The following is a 25990-nucleotide window of genomic DNA, read 5'->3' as shown; positions in this document are numbered from 1 at the left end:
TCTTCTTCTTCTTCTTCTTCTTATTATTATTATTATTATTATTTGCTTAAAATGAGAGCTAAAATGGGAGGACGGGGAGTTCAGCATTTCTCTTTTTCTTAAGGGAGTAATGGACATTTTCCCCACAATGCAAAAGAGCACATATGGGGGGGGGAATTAATCATACAGGTTATGTAGGATGGTGCTGAAAAGTCTCACTATTGCTTTTGGAAAGAATATTCTGGTGATGAATTGATTTTAAGTCCAGTCTAAACCATGCATATATATGTATATTACTTTCTCCAATCCGACAATGGTAGCTTTTGCCTAAACTTTAAAATGTTAAGGAACCATAAGAATGCTAAATGATTAGTCAGCTGAGACCATAGCACTTAAAATGAATTGCCATTATCATAAAAATCCCATAACTAAATTAACATTTCAGATCATTCATTATACAGTAATTGCTAAATAAATGTAAAAGACATTTGCATACTGGTCATTGCTTTGTAAGTAATATGACTTTTCTTCACAGTTTTAGCGTTCAGCTGAATTTCTAGAAAACAATTGCACATATGATTACTTACCAAGATGGTGGTTACAGTTAGGGAGCGATTAGATAGGGAATCAGTAATATTTGCTGGTTTTCCTTTCTGGTTCTCTGTCATGTTAAGTCCACTTGCAGGATCCCAAGTTCCAATCTATAAAACAGCATGTGCACTTATATGAGTTCTTTTCAGGCCACTAGGAAAGAACAGTATATGGTAAAAGTGAAATCTGCTAACACTTATAATTCACCTCTGGTCCAATATCTGCTACCATTTGTGAAAAAGCAGCTTGCTTAAAATATTATTCACTGTGCTTCAAAATGTGTCTCACATAGTAAAAAATGGTGTTCAGAGTACTGAGTGCTTAATTTTCCATCTAAGCATCTATCCTCCAAGAAAAAGTACACATCTGTGGATTGATAGCTCACGGAAAGTATATTTACAATGCAACCTGCTTTCATCTGCTTTAAATTGATCCGTCCTTTTCTCTTCTAATACTATGAAATTTTCATTGTTATATAGCAAATACATGGTGCATTTTACAAGCATAGTTAACGTTTTCAGAGGTCAGTGGAAACATCATGGCCATTTCCCAAATTCAATGAAGTTTTTTTCAGGTAGGAATGCCTATGCCTCTCTATCACGTTACAATGATAGATTGTCCCAAGCATAGATTGATTCCTGGCTGTCACATCTGACCCAGACCAGGAATTAACTAGGTGAAGGTAAAAGTAAAGGGACCCCTGACCATTAGGTCCAGTCGCGGATGACTCTGGGGCTGCGACGCTCATCTCGCTTTACTGGCCGAGGAAGCCACCGTTTTTCCACAGTCAGCTTCCAGGTTATGTGGCCAGCATGACTAAGCCGCTTCTGGCGAACCAGAGCAGTGCACGGAAACACCGTTTACCTTCCTGCTGGAGCAGTACCTATTTATCTACTTGCACTTTGACGTGCTTTCGAACTGCTAGTGTCAGCCTTTAATTTTTACGAGTTTGAAAAGTGGATTAACCTTCTTCAAAAGTACAAATCAAAAGTTAAAACATTTTGAAATCTGACTTCCCCAGAGTTTTCTGACCCAGCTCATCTTTAGAACTCTGCATGGAGCAACAATAATTGTTTGTTGATGCTCTAGGACAGCCTTTGCTAACCTGGAGTGCTCCAGATGTTGGGAATCAAATTCCCATTACCCCTGCCCATTGGCAATGCTGGCTGGAGCTGATCAAAGTTGCTATCCAACAACATCTGGCTAGCACCAGATTGGAGAGGGATGCTCTAGGACTTCTTGTTTGAGGGACAGAGAGCAGCATGTCTTCCTATGAGACATAGTTACTTAAGAGCTGCAGTTCCCAGAGTTTCTTAGTTCATGTTGGCATTGACTGGGCAGCCAAGCTGGCTACAGGAAAGGGAAGAAGCACAAAGACACGGATCCCAGTAAGGGTGGCAGCCATATATGCTGATAAAAAATGTACAGGCCCCAAAAGATTAAATAAGATGTCTTTAATGTAAACAGTTATAAGCCTATCAAGGGATTTACGCCATTGGGATTTTGTGATACAAATTATTTCAGAATTCTGGACATTTTGAGAGTAGTGCTATGTTTCCTGATCTAACACAGGTTTGGCAAATCATTATTCTGAAAACTGTATGGCAAGTTTAACCGTTTTTAAGCAAAGCAGGGCAAGGTCTCAGTAAACAAGAGTACAGTACCTTTGTGGGTTTATGGAAAACAAACTTGCCCATTGCAATTGAAAATGAAAATTCAGCAAGCTTTATAAATCCCCACAAATCAACTTCATTTATAACTAGTTATTCTCTTTTTAATTTGTAACTGGACATGGAAATGCTTAACTTTTCACTTAAGTTAAGCAAGGTGAACAAGTGAGCAGAGCTAGCACACTCAGTCCTGCTATTTATTATACAAAAAATGCTACAAAAAAGAGGGCTACTGTTGGTAATACATAAATGAAATACTAATGGTTTCAGAGTAGTATAATTAAAATACGTTTCCTTTGCTTTACAACTGGGTGTGCTGAATTTTATTTGCTTACTTAGGCCCATAAGGTGTGGGGATTTTTTTGAAAATGGAAATCACTTATTTTAATTAGCTAGTATCCATTAGTATGCTTTATTCGCCTTTTAAAAATGGTGTAAGAAGTATTTTCAGAAGAGCACATACATGTGCTTGGCAGGTGTGCTACTGAGCACATTATCTCCCGATGTTCCAGGAGAGGTGTGAGCAGAGCTCCAGCATATTACGCCATGGATCCTAATTCAACGCTATTGTTAACCAGTAAGGCAGCATAATAATTTTCCAATAAAAGCTATTTCTCCATGAATGAAAGTTTAAGTGTAAGATTAACCTTGGCACCAAATCTGCTGCAGTCAATTTGCTCGGCACAAATGTTTTAATTCTGAAGCTGCTTTAAAAGAACTGAATAGGTTTGATAATATGTGCTCAACTGGAAGCTAGAAAACAAGTCCCTGTAGCCCAAGCATGTGCTGCAATCAAACCCGTGTGCTAGCTCAGAGCTTAATAGCCTCCAACATTTCATAGATGAATAACATTCCTGAACATGGGTGGTGAGACTAGGAAAAGACAATGGCATAAGCAATGGCAGAGTATTGGACAAAGTTAAAGGTAAAAGGACCCTGACCCATTAGGTCCAGTCGTGACCGACTCTGGCCGTTTACCTTCCTACTGGACAAAGGTAGAGTGAACTAAATGCATATATATCACAAAGAAAGAGCAGGAACTAAAAGCAGATAATTCCAGATTACAACAGTATACAGCAGGCTTCTTCAACCTCGGCCCCCCAGTTATTTTGAAACTACAGTTCCCATCATCTCTGACCACTGGTCCTGCTAGCTAGGGATCAAGGGAGTTGTAGGCCAGAAACATCTGGAGGGCCGATGTTGAGGAAGCCTGGTATAGAGGAAAGTTTCATGCTACCTAACATGGAAACATAACATGGCAAATACATAACATGGACATCTATGTACTATATAAAGACCATCTTGTCTGGGGAACTTGCTCCCTGCCCTGCAGGCCTCTTTCACCTTTTCCTTACCATCAGCGGATATGTAGCACAAATCACATTCTTCTACACAACATGGAAAATATAAGCCAATAGCTACCACCAGGAATGAGTACTGATGTAGAAAGTGAAAGATCACAGTCATCCATACAGCATATTATTGTATTAGTGAGAAGACACCAGGCAAAGGCCATCACAATTTCTAAATGAAACATGTACCTTTGTTTTTTAAGATCAAATCCCCATCTCTTCTTGCTTGAAGTGGGTCTTTGTTCAAACACAGACACGCACACACCACAGACACATGTAGTATGGCTTGTTGATTGATTTATGGCATATGCTGCCTTAGGTGCAAAGAGCTATTACAGGGACTCCTCAGAGATTTCAGTGTGCCCAATGGATATTTTTAAAAAATCTTTATGGGTGATATCCAATTTACCTTACATGCCCCTTGATTTCCATGGATCTCCTTTGAGTATCATTTATACTGCTTTTATAACTCTCATTCAAAAGAGGTTCGCCAGGTGACCAGGAGAGCTATTCTTTATGGATAACCGCATTAAAGGCTTCCTTGGGTATGTGAAAAAGGTTACAGAATACTTTGGATCCAAGCCTATATTATAGCGTCAGGCAGCAAACAAACCAAGCAGACCAATAATAACAACATCCTACAAAAAAAAGCATACTCAATTATTAGAATAAATCACATATTAAAGCTATACTTTGCATTTGGGCATCAGTCGTAGCAGTTGTATTACGGTAATCTAAGTTGTACTCAGAGTAGGCCCATTGAAATTAATGAACCTAAATAAAAAAATTCCTTCAGTAGCACCTTAAAGACCAACTAAGTTTTTATTTCGGTATGAGCTTTCGTGTGCATGCACACTTCATCAGATACACTGTTTCAGTGTACTGTTTAAGGTGCTACTGAAGGAATTTTTTTATTTTGTTTCGACTCAGACCAACACGGCTACCTACCTGTAATAAACGCAAGTTAGTCATATCTATTCATTTCAATGGCTCTATTCTGAGTAGAACATTACAACCCCATATAAGTAAATGATTTTGGGCTAAGCCCAATATTCTCTCACACTCAATGTAGCTGGAACCTTGCTTAAATTGATTCTACCACTAAGTATAAATGGACAAGAGTAGTATTTTGATATGATATATCAGTTATAAGTAAACAGAATCTTAAGTACCTTTTCGAGACCTTCCTCCTTCAAGCTAATTACATCTAAGTCAAAATCTGTCCTTAAGCCATTGGTTTTGTTGAAGGTTATTCTGCCAGTGAGGCCTTCCCAGTGAGCCTATGAAAACAGAAAAATAACAATAAATTTCATATATAAGCAGTAAGAGACAGTGAAGGAATGAATAAATAAATTAATGTCTGCCAAAATGGAAATATTAATTATTCATTAAGTTTAAATGATTTTCCTTGTGGTCAGAGTGTTGTTTTTAGCATATTTCCTGGATTCCCAACATTCTTTTGATAATTAAACAAACTTTTCCTTAATCTCTGCATACAATTTCTTAATTGGGAATTCCTTTTCCACACACACACACAAAATTCATCTTGTTAGGTTGATAAAAGGCTGACATTTATTTATTTTTTAAAATTTTTCTCTTTAGAGGGTACAGATTTTTGTTTCACCTTTGCTATTTTGCAAGGTGCAGCCAATATGGTATCTCCCAGAGATCGCTGGACTATAACTCCCATCATCTCTAACCTTCTGGCCCTGCTGGCTAAGGCTGTTGAGAGTTGAGTCCAAGAACACCTGCAGGGCACCATGTTGTCTATCCTGACACTGACAATTCCACATTTTTTGCTAAGAAACCAAGGGCATTTACCTTTACATTATCCAAAGATTTTTTTTTACACAATTAAAATAAAAAAAACTTATTAAGTATAACATGAGAAGAAACTAATAGGTTCATAAAATGTGAATGTCACTAAAGTATAACAAATCCTTTGGTAAAGCAGAGAGCATACTATGGACATATCTGATATAGTGAAAAGGAATTCACAAAATTTGCAATGATAGGAGTGTAGGCCGGCCTAATACAGCACATAGTTCTTATATTTTAAATTGTTATGATCATTTACCCAACAGAACAGAGGATGTTGCCTAGCAAAATCATTCATTTTATTTGTTTATTATTTGGGTCATTGTACCTTTTCCCCGTGTTAGACGTTTCAGTGCATATTCAAAGCCAAAGGGCCTTCAGGTCTGAACATTCACAGAGGGAGGATAGGGGGAGGCAAGACGAGAGACGTACCTCTTTAATGAGATTCATGAAGCGGGTCCCAAAGCGCCATGGTTTGTGCCGATTACACTGCAACGAACTGACAGTCATCTGTGGAAACTGCTGGACAGCCACCGACACCACATGAACGGCATCATACATCAAAGCTGCGTCCGTCTGCAATGAGAGCACAAACACTACTGTGAAAACAGCCCAGCTGAAGGTGTGTGACAGTCAACAGACGAGGGAAAGAGGAAGACACACATTCTCCCACCTCTGTTTAGAGGCAGCAGCAACAACAATGGCTTATTGAACAAAAGCTGCATAAACACCATACATGGAGAGCACCTTTAAAACACAAACCCCCCTCCCTGGAAAAAAGAACACTGGGAACTATAGTTTGTCAAGAGCGTTGGCAATTGATAGCTCTGTGAGGGGCAACTTACAACACACATACCGTTGTCTGTTACTGTGTAAAAGAACAGTTTTTTAAAAAATGCTCAGGACAGAAATGTGACAATGCGTCATTCAACTACTTTCATCACCCAAAGCTGACATAAGCAATTTCCCCTCTAAATTACAACACAAAGTATTCATATTTATTTCAGCCTACCACTGCCCAAATAAAAGAGTGTGCATATATAAAGTCCCAAGTTAGTATAGTAGAGTAACCATTTCTGCTGCACACACCTTACTATAATGTAATAAGGCATGCATTTTTCTACAGCATATCTGACAGCGTAATACAGTACTGTATGCCCATTGCCTCATGCTAGAAAAGCTCAAAATGGTGATCCAGTCAGCCCTACCCACCAGAAGCAATACATGTACATAAAAATTAGGAGTGTGCACAAGACCACAAGGAACCATTCCTGCCTACTTTCAGGCATCTTCTGAAAACTGTCCTGTATAGGCAGACCTTCACAATAATGAACTAGTATCTATGGAAGTTTTAAATTATTGCTTCCTCCTTTAGAGTTTTGTGGGCAATGGTTGGAAAACTGCAGACATGAGAGATGTGTCACTGGACAAGAAGGCTGCCAATGTAAACAAGTGAGTAGAGGGGATTTTGTGCTAGGCAACTTTAAAGTTGATTGGGGGGGGTGTTGTTGTTTAGTCATTTAATCGTGTCTGACTCTTCGTGACCCCATGGACCAGAGCATGCCAGGCACTTCTGTCTTCCACTGCCTCCCGCAGTTTGGTCAAACTCATGTTCATAGCTTCAAGAACACTGTCCAACCATCTCATCCTCTTTCATTCCCTTCTCCTAGTGCCCTCAATCTTTCCTAACATCAGGGTCTTTTCCAGGGAGTCTTCTCATGAGGTGACCAAAGTATTGGAGCCTCAGCTTCAGGATCTGTCCTTCCAGTGAGCACTCAGGGTTGATTTCCTTAAGAATGGATAGGTTTGATCTTCTTGCAGTCCATGGGACTCTCAAGAGTCTCCTCCAGCACCATAATTCAAAACCATCAATTCTTTGGCGATCAGCCTTCTTTATGGTCCAGCTCTCACTTCCATACATCACTACTGGGAAAACCATAGCTTTAACTATATGGACCTTTGTCAGCAAGGTGATGTCTCTGCTTTTTAAGATGCTGTCTAGGTTTGTCATTGCTTTTCTCCCAGGTGTCTTTTAATTTCGTGACTGCTGTCACCATCTGCAGTGATAATGGAACCCAAGAAAGTAAAATTTCTCACTGCCTCCATTTCTTCCCCTTCTATTTGCCAGGAGGTGATGGGACCAGTGGCCATGATCTTGGTTTTTTTGATGTTGAGCTTCAGACCATATTTTGCACTTTCTTCTTTCACCCTCATTAAAAGGTTCTTTAATTCCTCCTCACTTTCTGCCATCAAGGTTGTGTCATCAGCATATCTGAGGTTGTTGATATTTCTTCCAGCAATCTTAATTCCAGTTTGGGATTCAAGCTGGGATTGAGGGGTAGTAAGAACTAAAGAGGTTTCATTTTCAGGATAAATGTCCCCCCATCCCCTCCCGATTACAAGCTTATGACTAGTAATCATGAAGTGTTTCCTCCCCAACTCTCTGCCCCCATCAGTCCACTCTAAAGTTATGTCATTATGGAAATCTTAAAGCAATTATTTCTGCTTTCAGCAGATGCTTGTCTGCAGCATTTTAAAGAAACATGTCTAAAGAATCCCAGCTAAAGATTCAAGCTGTCTTGCTGTGCCTCTGACAAGCCCAAAATAGCTCCAGAGCGCCTCAGTTCACCTCGGGAGTCATCCAAATCCAATGTGTATCCCTAATAAACAAAAATCCACCTGCACAAATTGTTTGTGAATACTCCAGGGTATACACAGTAAACAGAATGAACTATGCTCATAAGAAACCTTTTACTTCACAAATGACAGGAAGCCTCTATCCATAAGTTGTTTTAATCTGTTTTTAATAATGTTTTAATTGTTGTAACCTGCCCTGGGACCTTAGGGTGAAGGGCAGGAAATAAATAAATAAATAAATGGTAGGGTTGGGTTAATATTCCCCCTCTCTCTATATATACATAGGTATATATGTTGAAGTGTTTAATGGATTTCTGAGTTTGGGTGTGGGAGAAGAAGAACTATTTTTTCCCTAAAGGACACAACCCATATGGGATTCACTCCCACAAGATGTAGTGGTGGCCACCAACTTGGAGGGCTTCAAAAGAAAGATTGTACAAATTAAAGCTACTATTGATGGAGACTGTATGCCTCTGAATACCAGTTTCAGGAAAATCCTGTTGTACTGCTGTTGTACACAGGTCCTGTTTGTGAGCTTCTATTAGACCAGCCTGGCCGGCAAGGCACTGCCCATCTAGCAGGGCCTCTGATTGGCCTATTTGAAGCTGGTATTTTGGAGGGGGATCCCCACTCCTTGATTCTGCTGGTGGGGTAGTTTCCCTAATGGCTTGCAAAACATATGGGCCCTAGCTGCTGGGGGGATGGCGAACAGAGGTGAAGTCCGCAACCACCGCCCACCAGAGAAGATGTAAGCGACCATTGTGAGCTTCCAATAGGCATCTGAGAACAGAATGCTGGATAAGATAAGGTCTTGTCCTGATCTTGTGTTCTTATAAGAAGGCAGCTTTGCAGACTAGGTGAGAAGATATGAACTCCAAACCAGTTGTTCAGAAAACGGGCTTGTTGTGCCGCCTCATGGACAAAATTAGTGAGCTGTGAAATAAGTTCATTAACAATCCGGAGCCTAGTGATGGCTGCATTTGTCATAATGTAACACAATACACAGAATGAATGTCTATAGTTCCTTTCATGCAAATGAATCCCAAACTCAACTTACAATAAAACAAAACATAAAAATGCAAAAGTGCTCTCTATTGTTATAGACCGTAGGTTGATGCTAAAGAAAGAATTTAAGTTTGGATGTAAATGAGCTTCCTGCAGTGGCATTTCAAAACCAAAAAGGTGATAAATCTCAGGTTTGAGATAGCTTGTAGAACAGCATCACGTAGTTTCTAAGGCATCTAGTGCTGTGCTCAGGTTTTAACTTCAGTCAAAACATCAGAGTTCCCAAATTGTTCTCTGACTTATAACTCAAAGTGCTTTTAAGGCTAATTTGATACCTTTGTGGGAGCCTATACATCTCCTGAAACCTAGCATGACATGTTGAAGCTGTTTCGTAGAAGTTAAGATTCTGGCAGCAGCATTTCATGGAAGTTAAAGCCTAGGCAGCACTCTTTCCTCAGAGAAGCCATAAAACAAAAAGCAGAGCATACCTGTCTGACAGAAAGGCACAAAAAGGAATGTTCCAGGACCATCCCATAAATTTATATCATCACCTGATTTCTAACTACTTTCCTAAGCTGTATGTTCTAACAATTACAGGTAGCCAATAGAAACCAATATTCAAGGATATGTACAGTATGAGCTAAAATAAAATTTTGTCTAAATTATGGGCAAGAAAATCTGAGTTCTAAAACTGGTATAGATGATGCAAATCAAACCACTGTGCTTTTAATCTATTATTATTATTATTATTATTATTATTATTATTATTATTATTTAGGCTTGTTAGTCATGGGAAAGAACAATGAAGTACACTGAAATATTGAGCAGAAATATTATTCATGCACACCCTCCCATGACTTCACTTTTTAAATCTTCTTAACCATAAGGACTACAAAATTGATTCTTACAATTAATGTAAGATTCCCATAATTTTGTGGCTAATACTACATTCCATATCCAAGTAAAATCGAAGAATGCTCACATTCCTACTAATTGTCTGAAGGAAGAGCTATAGCAAAGCTACTACCTAACGTTCATTTCATTCTCGTGATCATACCAGAAGTCATCACACAGTCCTTGACTCCTCTTGATTCCAAAAGATTTGACTCAATTTTTTGTTCTAAATAGCCTACAATTAATAAATAACTATTTGAGATATTAAGGAAAACAAAGAATTGCACCTTTTTGGTGAACGATAAAGGCCAGAAATAAAGGAAATTATGCAAAATGAAAGTACTGGAACTGTAACACTTGCACAAGAAGTCTCCAGAAACCCAGAGTATTGGCAAGTTCTCATCACATCTTTCAACTGTTTAATGAAGAAGAAACAAAAGAAACAACAATATTCAGCACAACTCATATGTTTATTATTCTGAAACAGAAATAAAACAGCACCAACCAAAGTCAAACTGCAATAAACCTAAAGTCCAATTCACAAATTCAACTAAATATTGTACCTGTTTTCAAACAAAGCTAATAAAATTAGCCATGGAAATGAATTTAGTAAGGAAGAGGTTTTTGTGGTTTGTGCTTCTTTGTTTGTTTCTTTGTTTTGTAGATACTGGGTTAAATGTAGAACATGGATTGGTATCCCATTCAAATTGTTTAAAAGCAAAAAGACTGATGTATGAGTTATGGTAGAGAAACTGAGGTGCTGCCATGTTTGATAGGCTCCCAGGCAAGATGACTTCCATTCCTTCCTCCTTCTGCTGCTCAGCTCCTCTTTCTTTCTTTCTTTATTATTATATTATTATTTCCCTTTTTTAAAAAATATTGATAGTAGTGCTCTTTTTCCTTCTTCCCTGACTGGCTAGAGAAGTGTACAAGGCTGGAGCACAGTGTGCATTGTAGAGTTCATCAGCTGACCCCATCCCCTAGGCCCTAGCCACTTGCACTTTAATTTAAGTGGGTGTTACTGTTCTCTGGGGGCTGGTGAGATTACCTTAAGAAGCAAGGAGTTGGCAGGGGGCACTGCACAGGTCAATAAATGCAGGCTTTGAGAAGCTGGCATCAGTGGATCAAGTTCATCGACTTTGTGGAATCAATTAAACGATATAGTTTTAACTGGATTTTGAACAAATGTGGAATTAATTGTTGCTTTTTTGAATTTTATTGTGTTATTATCTTCCTTAATGGGTCATGCAAACTGCTATTCCGAACAGTTTGGGGATGAATTTATGGAACCAAGGGGACGGTGGGCTGAAAAGGTTTGGGAATCACTGGTCTAGCCCAATCATTTCTGGGGCCCTCATTGGTTCTCTCCCCTCTTAAAAAAGTGACATCTGATTATATTACTTTGCTGCCATGCTCACCAGAAAAGAGCTGGTTTCAAAAACAGACCCTGTGTTTTAAAGCCTCATCCAGGCATTATTACTTTTCCCCATTATCTAAATAACTCTGTAGTTGATTCCTTGCATTTCCAGAGATGTGAAGTGTCAATGCTGTTCAAAAATGCTGGAAATGGAAACTGGGTTTGGAGATTTCTATAGAAAATATCCAAAAATCTGTGCATGACATTAATTTAGGATGAACACTTCTTTCAAGCTAAAATCTTTTCTTCTTTTAATACTTCAAAAGAAATGCTATTCATCAGAGAGAAAATCCTACTTTAGCTCTCACCATCACAAATCCCAGATTCTTTCAAACCGTAATCTATAAATTCTGTGTTACTGAATTATCAATATAGAAGAACAGCCCATTGTTCATGCAAGAGATGATTAAGAAATAGCTGGAATGCAGGTTCAAAAAACCCCTATCAGTTTTCAATTAAAATGTGAATAGGCAAATGTGATTATTTTAGTTAATTAATAATTTCATTAATCAAACTCTCCTGAGACGCATGGTCATGAGTATAAAGGATGGTCCCATGGCCTATTTAAAGTCATCGGGGTAATAATTTTACAAAGCTTGTGGTTAAACTCTTCTGTCAATGGGACAGATGACTTCAATGATTTAGGCTCTCCTTAGCATTTATGTGTATTAATCCAATATTGATTCCCAAGAATCAAGCCATTCTGGTACTGATAATCTGCACAACAAAGCAGATTATTCATCCGTGCACATAAAGATTTTGAATGGTTTGGGATTTCATAGATTTTGGCTGTCTTGGCAGTGAAGCCAAAACTTGTGTTTTGTGCCATTCTATGCAGTTTGGAAGAAAACTCGCTCTCCAGTGGACCTTATTCCAGGTGTACATAAATAGGTTTGAAACCAGATATTCCAGAGCAAAAGGGGAAGAATTACATTGTCTTAACACTATCTGCAGAAGCATTCTGAGGGCCTCCATCACAAAGCACCAGAACAGCACTCTGAATCTTCCATCCCTGCATGAAGCAGGAGAGAGGGTGGGGGTGTTTCCCGTATTTGTGTTGCACCCTCAGATACTCAGCACAACTGAAAGGGGTGAATCACCTTCTCCTGATTCCAAGTTCAAGAAGTAAGTGAGGAGCAGATCAACTAAACATCTCCCTCCACATTTAAAGCAGGAGTGGGAAATAGGGTGCCTTCCTCATACGGTTGAACCACAACTCCCATCAGACCCAGCCCGTACAGCCACTTGTCAGGGTTTAAAGGAGCATCTTGAGGATGGTGGCTTCATGTATAAATAATCCCTAGAAAGCATGGTTGTATCTTCTTACTGTGAGATAAATATATAAAAACTGTGGCCTTGCTGGAAACTAAAAATGCTGATATAACAAAAAGATTGCGATTCTTTTCATTGGTAGTTGGAAAATAAAGCAATTTGGGATATATATCATCTAGAGTAGGGGAATTCAGAGAAACATCAGCTGAAGAGGATGAGAGGAGCTCCCAGCCTCTGTCCGGTGACCTGGGTGACTTGGCAGAAGGTGCTGAAAGTGATAAATATCCCCAAATTAAGCAAAGGCAAAGCCTATTCATTATTATGGTATTTTTATTGCAAGGGACAGAGAGAGGGACACTTGGGAGATTTTCTGCCTCACATACCAAGATAACTTGATATACTCAAACTTGGGGAGAGGGGAAATAATTTGCTCCTATGCCTAAAAGCAGCAGAATATATTGTGCAAAATCTAAATTTACAGAGATAAATCTATAAATAGGTTAACATATACTGATTGGCATGAACACTCCATTTATTTATTCTGCATTCATTTAAGACTAGTTCTATCTAGCACTATAGTCTTTCTATAGTACTATTTGTTGTAGTAATAATAATAATAATAATAATAATAATAATAATAATAATATTTATACCTTGCCCATCGATTAAAGAATAAAAGCCTCTCTAAACAGGGCTTCCTTCAGATGTCTTCTAAAAATCTGGTAGCTGTTTTTCTCTTTGACATCTGATGGGAGGGCGTTCCACAGGGTGGGCGCCACTACCAAGAAGGCCCTCTGCCTGGTCCCCTTGTTGTTGTTGTTGTTGTTGTCGTTTAGTCGTTTAGTCGTGTCCGACTTCATGACCCCATGCACCAGAGCACTATGGTACTATTTATAGTAGTACTATCTAATACTATAGTTTGAGCCCCAATAGTGTGGCCTGAAAATTAGTCAAGGGCACTTATAATCAGGAAATAATTTGGCTTGTTTCAATGTCAATAAAGGGCAACAACAGCATCGATGAGAATTCTTTTCTGCTTCAGATTAAAATCCAAGTTCAAGAACAGTTTAATTATCTAACACTGCAGTGATTCAGTCTCATCACAAGTAGACACCATTTTTTTTTTAAAAAAAAAACCCTCAAAAAGTACCAAAAACGTAATAAACCATGATTCCAATACAGTATGTTACGGCACTGAGGAAGAGGAAATGGCTGTGTGAATCCACTTCTGTATTCTTTGATAAGAACCATTTGCATTAGTATCCTCAAGAATATGAATGAAGCATTTTAATCATAACTTAACTGACAGGTTGACAGTTTAGCAGGAAATGATGTGTTAAAGAATGAAGTAGGAATGTATGGAAGCAGCAAACTTGGAACAAAGTACGTAAGGAAAGAAGCAGCTTTAAAGATTAAAGCTAAACACTGCCGAGTGGAAAAGGCATAGTTAACACAAGGTTGGTTTTGGTGGGGAATATGCCCTATATCACATACTAGCAGCTTACATAAGGTATCCTTTCACCACCCAATTTTTGGTGATTTCCCATTCCCAACTGGAAATAATCCGTTATTAATAATACAGCAGGAAGATTATTAATAACTAACAGTGCCGGATTAACGCCCTCCCCTCAAATATAGCAAGGTTTCTTTAGCCCAAAGGCTTAATGGAAGAGCCAGGTTTTGACCTGATGCCTGCAAGGAATCCAGTGTTGGGACCTGACAGATTCTTTGTGGAAGACATTCCAGAGAGTTAGCTACTCTCTGCAAATTATGCTTCTCTTTCCCACTGGCCCAGGGTTGCCAGAGGGATTGACAGGCAGAGTAAGTTGTGAAAAAATGTAGTTTCTTTTAATTGTTCATGCCTCCTTTACTGAGCTCCTTTACTGAGCAATTCACGGAAGGCTAAAAGCTGACACCATTCATCTAATTGCTCCATCCCGCTTTTGCTCCATTAATTTGCTCCATTAATTTTCTCCCTACCCTACTGGCCGTACTGTGACGAAAGGGGGACAGAAACAAATATCATGAACCGACTGTTAAACATGTGAGGGAGAGCTGATCATGACAATCAAGTGAGGGGACGAGCCTAGCTCAGGCTTCCTCAACCTCGGCCCTCCAGATGTTTTTGGCCTACAACTCCCATAATCCCTAGCTAGCAGGACCAGTGGTCAGGGATGATGGGAATTGTAGAATCAAAACATCTGGAGGGCAGAGGTTGAGTAAGCCTGGGATAAACCATAGATAAAATTAACAAATAGAGGAGATGCTGTTCTGCATGTATATGATCCCCTTGTGATATAGAACCCTGATCACTCAGGGGACCACCGTGATGGTGACACAACATTGGTGATTGGGGTCAGTGAGCATGGCAGGACTCCACCACTTACAAGATTGTCAATTATGTGAGGGAGAATACCTGAATTGGGCTACATACAGGGGTGCCTTGGTTTACAAACATAATCCATTCCAGAGGTCTGTTTGTAAGCCAAAACAGGTTGTAACCCAAGGTGCGCTTTCACCAATGGGGCCTCCAAAAAAACTTTGTTCGTAATCCAAAAAAAGGGTTGTAATCCAAAAAAAGTTTGCAATCCGGGACAGGTTTGAACGTGTTTGTAGTCCAAAACATATGCAAACCAGACTGTTTGCAAACCAAAGTACCACTGGACATTCTTTGTTTCGGTCCAAAGACCCACAAAAACATTTTCAAAAGCACAATAAAACAGAAATACAGGGAAAGGATTCCAAGGCAGTCACTATGTTTTATCCAGAGCCCATTATGTAGAGTGGCACATCAGGGCACTTGGCCTGGAGAATAGGGCTATTCTCTAGGTATCAGAGGTCAACTGATATAGGCCAACCTAAAGCAGCAGTGAGAGCCTGTGTCTCTCCAGTTGTGGTTGCACTCCAACCTCCATCAACCCCAATCAGCATGACCAGTGATCTGGATGGTGGGAACTGCACTCAAGCAACATCTAAAGCCCCAAAACTTCTCCAGCCCTGCTGTAAAGTACAGTTCTAGTCCTGCCTCCGGTGGTGTCATAACAATATTGCACTTGTCCAGAACCAATAACAAAGGGGGTTTCCTCACACTTTAGAAGTAAACAATTTCCAAAACAAGGGTATTCCTGACTGTAGCTCTCAGGACACTAACCTCAAGACTCTTATTTCTATGCAAATGTCTGCTAGTAGTGGTTTCCAAGGTAACTGTGGGGAAAAAAACAGTAAGAAAATTTTCCCACAGAGAACAGAAGAAAATAGACCACCAATTATTTTTTAAGTGATTGATAGTCTAATTTCTCTAAACCTCTAAGCAGGGGGAAAGTGCATTTTAGGTACAAAATAATTTGGATTTTAACACTTAAATTCCACCAGTTGCGAATGACTACAACTGACCTAATGAAATAGAAAATGGTAACGTATTTTGGTCTGCTTTCTCACCATTCAGTATTTCTAGGTTGCCTGAAATGGAATCACCCCATTCCAGCTAGCTATTTTGCCCACATCATTGAGACAGCCAGCCAGTTCAGAACATCTCATTCTGATACTTTTCTCACCTTAAGACCTTTTGCAACACTGCATATCAGTCACAATTTAAAAATAAAATATTAAGTTGACCTACTTGTAAGTTTCTGAGCCCAATTCAAAGTGCCAGTTTTGACTTACAAAGCCATAAATGACTTGGCCCTAAATATTTGGAGATACACCAAACCCTATACAACCTGCCTAGGCTTTAAGGTCAGCAGGAGAGGGCCTTTTTCTCATCCCCACACCAGGTAAAGTACAATGTGGCCTTCTCAGTGGTAGCATCCCATCTCTGGCAATTAAGTTGCTTTCCTTTCAGCACTGGCTGAAATCGGTACCCAGACATTGGGAGAGGGGTGATGTAATGAAGCTAGCTGCTTTGGGATTTATCACCCACTGTCTCATTATGAGTGCTTAGTCATTTTTACCTCCTTCATCTTGAGCTCCAGCTCCTTTCCAATTTACTCCTCATTTTGGAGCAGGCTGCATTGCTGTTTTTTTCACTTCATTAAACCTTAAATTAAGTTTGCTGTTATTGATAGTAATTTTTGTATCTTTATTTTTAGATCCTACTATGATTTATGAGGAAATTTTTCTTTTTTTTAAAAAAAAATAATTTTTATTGATTTTCTTTTCTCATAACAAATATTCAATATCATCACTTAGCATTCATTTTCAAATTTCCCCCCCTCCCTGTTGACTTCCCCCAACTACCATTTCTGGTTTGTTACACCGAATGTTGTCTTTGACCATGGAGTTTTCTTGGCAGGGATACTGGAGTGGCTTGCCAGTTCCTTCTCCAGGTGGATCACGTTTAGTCAAAACTCTCCACTATGACCTGTCCATCTTGGGTGGCCCTGCATGGCATAGCTCATAGCTTCTCTGAGTTATTCAAGCCCCTTCGCCACAACAAGGCATTGATCCATGAAGGGGGAGGCAGTGAGAGATTTTATTTTCTTGTGTTCTTTTATTTAAAATGCATCTCTGGGTTATTTGTGGGGCATAGGACTTCGTTCATATTTTTTTTTCAAAATATAGTCCAGCCCCCCACAAGGTCTGAGGGACAGTGGACCGGCCCCCTCCTGAAAAAGTTTGGTGACCCCTGTTCTAAAGTATTAGCAAAAAAAGCACAATTCTAAATGTTATGATGGTACCCTCCTTGCCCCAAAAACAAATAACAAGTGAGTTTCCAATTGTCTTTTTCACAGCCACAGACTGCTTCTGTTTACATAATCACTTAAAGTAGGAATTGGGAACTTGAAGGGCAGAGAAAAATTTGACAACACACAGCAGTTATTACAGGTGGGCCACCCACGTTTCAAGGGTCCTTGCTATTAAAGCTGTCTGTTATTTACCTTGAAAGGTGTCCTGTTTGTTCCGAAAACAGTATCAAGCTGACATTAAAATTATAGGATATGAACTAAGGGGATCGATCTGTCAAAGAAAGGCTGATGCATATAAAGTCACTATGAAATCTATTTATAAATGTTGGCATTGTCTTGGCTCTGACAGTTAATACTGCTGTTCAGAAAATAATATTTTAGAGTCAAATCCTGATGCTGTTTGTAGCAGCTTGGGTAGTTTCCCTGCAGAATAGAACTGCTGCAGTTGCTACCCTTTCACGTTTTATTTATGCATCACATCTGTACGCTATTTAGTCACGAAGCAGTCATTTTTTTCATGCTGTTATATACAATCTGTTACTTCCTGTCTGCAGCTCAAAGCTTTTAAAAGTGTGCCTGCTGTATCCAATGTTGGCTATCTGATAAAGCAGCAACAGTTAACTCTAGTATCGAGATATTGCAGTCTTCTTTAATTGGTAGGAGGAATTGCCCACCCTTCAGTTGCCCTGACTCGTCCCTTTATCACATCCACTGAAACACTCTTGTTCAGCAACAATGGTGTTAACGTGTCTACTGAAGTACTGTAGTATACCCAGCGCTGTACTACACAACTGCTAGTGTAAAACAAAGTGACACAGCTCTGCTAGCCCAATACAGTGGTGCCTCGGTTTATGAACACAATTGGTTCCGGAAGTCTGTTCATAAACTGAAGCGTTCATAAACTGAAGCGAACTTTCCCCTTGAAAGTAATGGAAAGTGGATTAATCTGTTCCAGACGGTCCGCAGAGTACTTAAACTGAAGCGTTCATAAACTGAAGCGAACTTTCCCATTGAAAGTAATGGAAAGTGGATTAATCCGTTCCAGACGGGTCTGCGGAGTACTCAACCTGAAGCGTACTTAACCCGAAGCATGGGTGTAATTGGTTCCAGAAGTCTGTTCATAAACTGAAGCGTTCGTAAACTGAAGTGAACTTTCCCATTGAAAGTAATGGAAAGTGAATTAATCTGTTCCACATGGGTCTGCGGCGTTCGCAAACCGAAAATTCGTAAACCGAGGTGTTCGAAAACCGAGGTTCCACTGTAGTCTGATTTTAGAAGGGTTGTGGGAGGGTTCTTGTGCCTCTATCATGAAGTCTGTTAAAGCAAGAAAATGTTTCTGGATAGCTGTGTCCTACAGAGCAGCACTAACCAGCACCAGCACTACCCCAGCTGAAAAGAGTACTAAAAACTCATGGAGAGAGAGAGAGAAAATCTGAAATTATTTGTTCCATTCAGGGTCGTCTCATATGTTTTGGTAGTGCGTAAGAGTGGTTTTCAAATTAACTTCAGCACAGATATCTGAATGGAAATGAAAAGTGTAAAAATGACCATTACTCTCCTAATGGTGTGTAGATTTTTCTGCTGCACCATGCTTCAAAATCTAATTTCTAATTAAACAACAACGAAACAAGAGTGCAACCAGGAAGAAAGCATCAGGAATAACATATTTCTTTTGCTTCTGAAACACACTCCCATTTAATAGCAATTAGGAAGAGTTGTGTGAAATTAAAAATAAAACCAGCTGAAAGAAACTAGTCGCCCTGCACCTCAATCAGGTAATAAAGTATATAGCCCCTGATATAATTTCTCTCAATTCTCACTGCCTCAATCCATCCCACATCCCAGTTTGCTGAGTGAGATTTAATAAATCTCCTGGTCTGGGATTAAATTTTACTGTTTTATGAACTGTTAAATTGCATTGTATGCTTATTAAAGCTGGTGTTCTCTAACTTCTTGACACATTCAAAACTCCACCCTGGGGTACAATTAAATGAGCACAGATATTTTATTTTCACCACTGCAGTCCATCTCAACTGGGACCAAAGCATGAGCATCAGCAAGTCATTGAACATTAATATTTTTTTTTAATGCACACTTAATTTTCTGAATATGACTGAAGTGGCAAATATAACTATTTTTAAAGTGGGGTGATTTATCACTTTAATATTAATTTTCAGCTCATAGGGTGTGCTTTTAAAAATCACCCAACCCATTTGGATGCTCAAGGCAATATCATGTAGCAGGATTCTGATAAAGGCACTACTGAAATCTACAGATTTGAGGAAAGTGAATTTGGAAATATTGATAGAAGAACTGAGAAAAATTATGCTAAGTATTTTAAGCCACATTTATTTCAGTCAGTGGGACAGTAAAATGTATGCTTAAATTTCCACCTTAAAATCAAGGCTGCTTAGCTTTGGAAGGAAAAATTAGAATTTTTACAAAAATGTAAGTGCATAATGAGATTATAATCTGGGGAAATTATAGCCGCCTTGCTCAACCTGAGGCTTTGATATCCTATAAAATAAATGCTCAGTAGGGCATGCTCAGTAGGGCATGGAAGGACAGATCCTGAAGCTGAGGCACCAATACTTTGGCCACCTCATGAGAAGAGAAGACTCCCTGGAAAAGACCCTGGTGTTGGGAAATATGGAGGGCACAAGGAGAAGGGGACGACAGAGGACAAGATGGTTGGACAGTGTTCTCAAAGCCACCAACATGAGTCTGACCAAACTGCGGGAGGCAGTGGAAGACAGGAGTGCCTGGCATGCTCTGGTCCATGGGGTCACGAAGAGTCGGACATGACTAAACGACTAAACAACAACAAGGGCATGCTCCAACATATCATCACTGAGCACAACACAGATATCTCCATAACTGGAATAGCATACCAGGCAGTCTATAACAGACTCTGAAGTTATAACAGAGGACACTGGGTTATTGTCAGTGTGGATATTCAAATGGGAGTAAAAAACACAGTGATCATTACTCCCCTCAGGATAGATAGATTTATCTTATGCACTATGCTTGAATAAATTTAGGATCACTATAGCATCTGGTGAAATAGCTTGTCATCTATAAATTTTTTTGCAGCAACAAACAATTCTGCATTGCTCATTTACCTTATAATAAAGGCCATTCAAGTCAGAGTGATTCCAAGTAAACATGAATACAGTTGTACCTTGGTTTTCGAACAGCTGAGTTCTCGAACGTTTTGGCTCCTGAACCCAGAAGTGACTGTTCCGGTTTGCGAACTATTTTTGGAAGCCGAATATCTGACTGGGCTTCCATGGCCTCCGATTGGATTCAGGAGCTTCCTGCAGCCAATCCAAAGCCGAGCTTTGGTTTCCGAACATTTAGGAAGTCGGACAAACTTCCGGAACAGATTCTGTTCAACTTCCAAGTTACGACTGTAGTTGCATGTCTCAAAGGTGGTACTGGACTCCATTTTTTCACCATACAGCTACACTTCACCCTTCTAGATAAGGTAACAACTTCTTAAAACCAGCAATAGGCGATTTTCCCTTGGCTCATTTCATTTCATTGTGTGTGTTTTTATCTGTTCTTTCCTTATCTGTTGAAAAGAAAGAAAAACCCTCTAAACTATTTGGGCCTCCTCAATAGATCACAAACATGCAACCTGCTTTCCCTCAGTTCCCACACATCGCATGGATCTGCCTACCCCATCCCTTCTCCAGAACATATCTGAAAGCATGGCAGTATAGGCAGCAACAATGCCTTCCTCTCCCTCTCTGTCTGATGGCCCTTGTCTGCCTCCCTGGCTCAGGAGTTCTGAAGGACCAGCATTGTCAGGACACCTACTGAAGACTTTTTTTATTTCAGAAGCTTTTCCCTGAGGTGCTTTTCCCTTGCGGAAAAGCTTTCCCCTGTTGCTGTAGCATTCTAACTGTCAGGAAAATGGAAGCATAATTCTCCAGGGTGAGAACAGGGAAGAAAAGAAGAGCCTTACAGATCTTGCTGCTGCTATCACTGCTCCACTGCCTGTTTGGTACATTTGCATAGTGGCAAACCAGATACCACAGGGGCAGGATTCAATTAATGAGTCACATCTGAAGAAGCTCTGGGCATGGACTTCTGCTTGCACAGTGGAGCTTTCCCCATTCTCTCTGCCTCCCTCTCCCTTCTGCAATTGGTTCTGGAGTAGTTAGGAGCCCAGAGCAGCACACAGGAGATGAGAGGGGTGATCATTCCACCTGTCAAACCAAAATGCTTGCCCTGATGAAATGATTGTCTTAGAACAATATTGAATTCCTTCCATGGGAAGCCCACTAGCAGTACCTGTGTGCAACAGTTGCAGAGAAGCAAACAGCAGCTTCTAGGCTGGCAGCAGTGGTGATTAGCAAACACCGATATGAGCCAAAACAAGTCCAGGCACAAATTTGGGCTCACCCTGTGTTGAAATCTTGAGATTCGGGAGTCCTTCACTACTGTGTACAGACTAGCTTCAAGCCATTGTGAGAAGAAGCCTAGTATGCTAACTGCTGTTCATGCTTGGACAGCTCATTTGGAGCATGGTACTGATAATGTCAAGGCTACAGGTTCGAACCCCATATGGGATGGCTGCATATTCCTGCACTGCAGGGGGTTGGTCTAAATGATCCTCGGTGTCCCTTCCAACTCCACAATTCTATGTGAACCGAAAGAACTCTACACATTTAATTTTAGCATACCAGTCCAAGAAATGTGATGTGCTAAAAATCAATGCACACACAGAGTTCTCTGCATAACATAGCATCATTATGACTGTTTCTGCAAGTGACATTGGTGGTTAGACATCAACACAAGCAGTGATTGACATGTCGTGATGACCCTTTACTCTTAAGAAACCCCAACAGCCCAACAGTTTAGATAAATAATGATTCTGCCAGAGACTCAAGTTACATTACTTTCAAGCTAGCACAATCTTTCTTTTCATATTAAAGAAGGGAATAGTTTCGATCACATTATATGTTTTATATTCTCACCATACAGTATATATATATATATATATATATATATATATATATATATATATATATATTCACTATATATCTCACTCAATATCGTGAGTTAAATAATCTCACATAAACCCATTGATTTCAAATGGAACACTTTGTTTGACTAGAGCAAATCATCTTCAAAGTGTGTTTATAGGATCAGGTCCAGAGCTCATACACCAATATTCTATGTAAGAGAAAGGGAGGCTGAATGATAATGTTCTTTGGTTACCTTGGAAACAAGATGCACTATTAACACTGAAAGCATTCTTCCCAATCTAACCAGTCAGTTTTTAAAATAATGGTACACACTGCAATACTGAGTAGTAAAGAATAATGTTTTTGGAGTATTTTAGACTTCAATTTCACAACCTTTTATAGAATCTGTAATATAGTCACTAAACAGAAAAAGAGGCATGTCCAATGATCATCCAATAAAAGCAGAGTGGACAACTTCCTTTTTAACAGCAGGCAGAGTAGTAGGGTGGCAGTTTTCCCTTGACCCTCATGATAGCTGAGTCACTGCTGCATAATGGGAAGTAGATGGAGATAGGCAGAGACGTAGGCATAGGGCAAGCATACTGACAAGAACACCATATTGGCTCCGCCAGTGCATTTGCACCACACTGACCTCCTGCCACCTTGCTCTTACTCCTCCAAGTAAGAAGCAGTGGTTTAGCTGCAGGGATATTGGGTGAGCACCGCTGCTCCACCATGCCACCTACTATTGCCTTTTTCTGTTAAAGGTTGTCTTCTCTCAGTGCATGGAGATAGAACAGCTTACAAAGACCCCAGGATAAATACTATCCTGCTCCAATTTTCACCATGGATACCTCAAATTAGAGTTACCAATCCTATGCAGGTCTACTCAGAAATAAACCCTGCCATTGGAATTATTATTCTGATAGGAAATGCTCGGCGGGGAGGATACCAAAAAATGAGGGTTCAAGGATGGTCAGTTGCAGGGTAGTGTGAAATGTGCCTATTTTCACTTGAGGAATGTTGGCGGTTATGACATCACAGAAGCCAAGCCCCAAATGCACATAGAAACTCAATGTCCCAGTTTTGGAAGATCCTTGTTTTGTTATTTAGAGCTTATACATGGTTGCTATATGCAGGACAATGGAGAAAATATTGACGATCAGTTGGTTCACTTCATCTCTTTTTCTTTCCTCTTGTCCCTCTTTAGCTTCCATCCCTCCGGAATAAAAGCAACATTCCTGATGGCTAAATGCAATCACTGTTCCTGCACTTAAAATACCATTGTATATCATTCAGTTGTGCATGCTTTGGCCTGGGGCTGTAACCCAGTGGTAGAGCACAGGTTTTTTTATTGTCTCCAAGTAGGGGTTGGAGACCTCATCTGAATGATTGAAAGCTACTGCTTGTCAGTGTAGACAAAACTGAGCTAGATGGAACATGGATCTGGTTCAATATAAGGCTGCATCCCCACCACCTATAATCTATAAACCAGCCATTTCCATTGTATTTCAGTTTGACCTAATATCAGTGTCCATTTGTAGAAGAAGAATTTGGATTTAATATCCCGCTTTATCACTACCGGAAGGAGTCTCAAAGCGGCTAACATTCTCCTTTCCCTTCCTCTCCCACAACAAACACTCTGTGAAGTGACTGGGGCTGAGAGACTTCAGAGAAGTGTGACTAGCCCAAGGTCACCCAGCAGCTGCATGTGGAGGAGCGGACGAGAACCTGGTTCACCAGATTACAAGTCTACCGCTCTTAACCACTACACCACAGTGGCTCTGTGTATGTTTAACATACTTATTTCCTTTGAACCAAAACATATGCTGAAGTTAACTCTTTTTCATTGAAAACCCAAGAGTATTGGATGATTTTTCTTCAAGACGCTGCTTTCTTTCTTGTTCCCTGCCTCCAATTGAGTCTTCTCTTGTAGGTGGCCACCCACCATCATATCAGCATTTGGAATGGATACGTCCAACATTCTGTGCACCAAGAAGTATGAAACATTTTCATTAAAAATCCCACATTTGCAAGCAAACGTTGCAACCACTTTCAGCATTACATGTGAGGGGTGGAGATCTTGTCCCTTTCGCTTCCACAAAGAGAAAACCATGCTGGTATCGTCAAGTTTCTTGCTGTTATGCTTAGAAGCCAACTTTATTGTATTATGTTTCTTAGGTGCTTTGGAAGGCTTGAGCTGAATACCAATAAAATGTAAAAGGATTTTTTAAATGGGCATATAAAAAGCCGAAATTTTTTTCCATGGTGCATGCATATCTCGTGGTACTAGTAAAGTTCAGTTTTTATTACTGAGCAGTGTATTATTTTACATTCATATTTACACATTCATGCTTGATTGCCCTAAGACTGCACATTGTAAGAATGGTTGAATTATACAACATAAAATAGTTATTATGTCTTGGAAATACTCCCATAACACCACTTGAATTGTATAGAAATCCATTATACCAATGACAAACCTATTAGGCATAAGCGTAATAATTTCCCCACGTTTTATAGTTAAAGACAGCTCAACAGCATGAAAAGAAACACTAGCCATTGTTCTGAAAAAAATCAGTGAAGAATACTCTTCCTGAACAATTAAATAATCCTCTGTTACATTGGCCTTCAACTGGGAATCAGGAGCCACAACTGAATCATAGCTTAACCCTAAGGTGATGTTTAACAGCAACTGTACTATTGTGCAAACATATGGGGGAGATCAAAGAAGTGATCCCACAAATGCATTTTTGGGCCTAAGGTGGGGCCTTGGTTTGAAAAAGGTGAAGGTGACTGGTCTATTGTAGATGTGTTCAAGTAGACCGCATGGGGTTTTTCCTCCCGTGCCAGATCAAATTATGGTATCTGATTTTAATTCCATTACCCACATACATACACACATGCATAAAAATTACATTCACATATTTATCAAAAGTATTAGCCCTAATTATTTTTGTTGTTCTTTACTTCTAATAGTAGTTTGACGGGATAGTTTTTGAAACTGTTTGGAAGTTTCAGCAGTATTCCCTGTATGGTTAGGCTAGGTTTTCATGAGATGTTCAAGTTGAGCATAAACACACAGTATCATATGGATAATACCAGCATGTTAACATTCATGGCCACCATGAAAACGTTGAGACTGTCTCAATATGGCTTATGGTTACATGCATAATTAAGAGAACAAACCTTCCTTTGATACCACAATGCAAGTGGTGATGGCTTCACCACCCGCACTCTTAGAACTCACAGATCTTTCCTGTCAGCAAGAAGGTTTGGCAGTCCACTCTACAAAGTTAATGAAACTATTGGATTTTACAGTGCTCTGAGGAAGAATACTGTCACTCGAAAGCCAACAAAGCATTCAGTTAATGGTGTGGAGTAAGATTATAATGCCCTACAGTCACTCACAAGTGTGCTACATTCTTAGCTTTGCAAAGAACTATGGTTAAATTGGAAGGAGGTTTATGTTTTGGGCCAAGTTAGGACAGCACTGCAACATTTCTTGCTTTCTTTATTGCAGAGGCAGGGGTTGGGAACCTGTTGTTCCACTCCAAATCCCATCAGCCCTAGCAAGCAAAGCCAATGAACAGGGATACTAGAAGCTGTAGTTCAGCAACACCTAGCTGGGCCACAGGCTCCCAGCCACCAATATAAGATATAGCAGACATGTTTCTGTGTCTCAGTCGTAACC

General features: G+C 39.8%; 1 protein-coding gene across 1 annotated transcript in view; it reads right to left on the bottom strand.

Moving 5' to 3' along the window:
* The window catches only part of LOC118082226 (glutamate receptor ionotropic, kainate 2), a 282953-nt gene that overhangs the window by 34831 nt on the left and 222132 nt on the right, over positions 1-25990 (bottom strand). Inside the window, exons 7-9 of the mRNA XM_035109323.2 lie at positions 5843-5986; positions 4765-4872; positions 567-680 (exon numbers count right to left, since the gene is read on the bottom strand). Coding sequence (XP_034965214.2) covers positions 567-680; positions 4765-4872; positions 5843-5986 — 366 coding nt within the window. The remainder of the gene's footprint in view (positions 1-566; positions 681-4764; positions 4873-5842; positions 5987-25990) is intronic.

Source organism: Zootoca vivipara, chromosome 3 (genome assembly GCF_963506605.1).
Source record: "Zootoca vivipara chromosome 3, rZooViv1.1, whole genome shotgun sequence".
Lineage (NCBI taxonomy): Eukaryota > Metazoa > Chordata > Lepidosauria > Squamata > Lacertidae > Zootoca > Zootoca vivipara.
The sequence above is the reverse complement of the archived record's forward strand: the minus strand, read 5'-3'. Positions and strand labels throughout refer to the sequence as shown.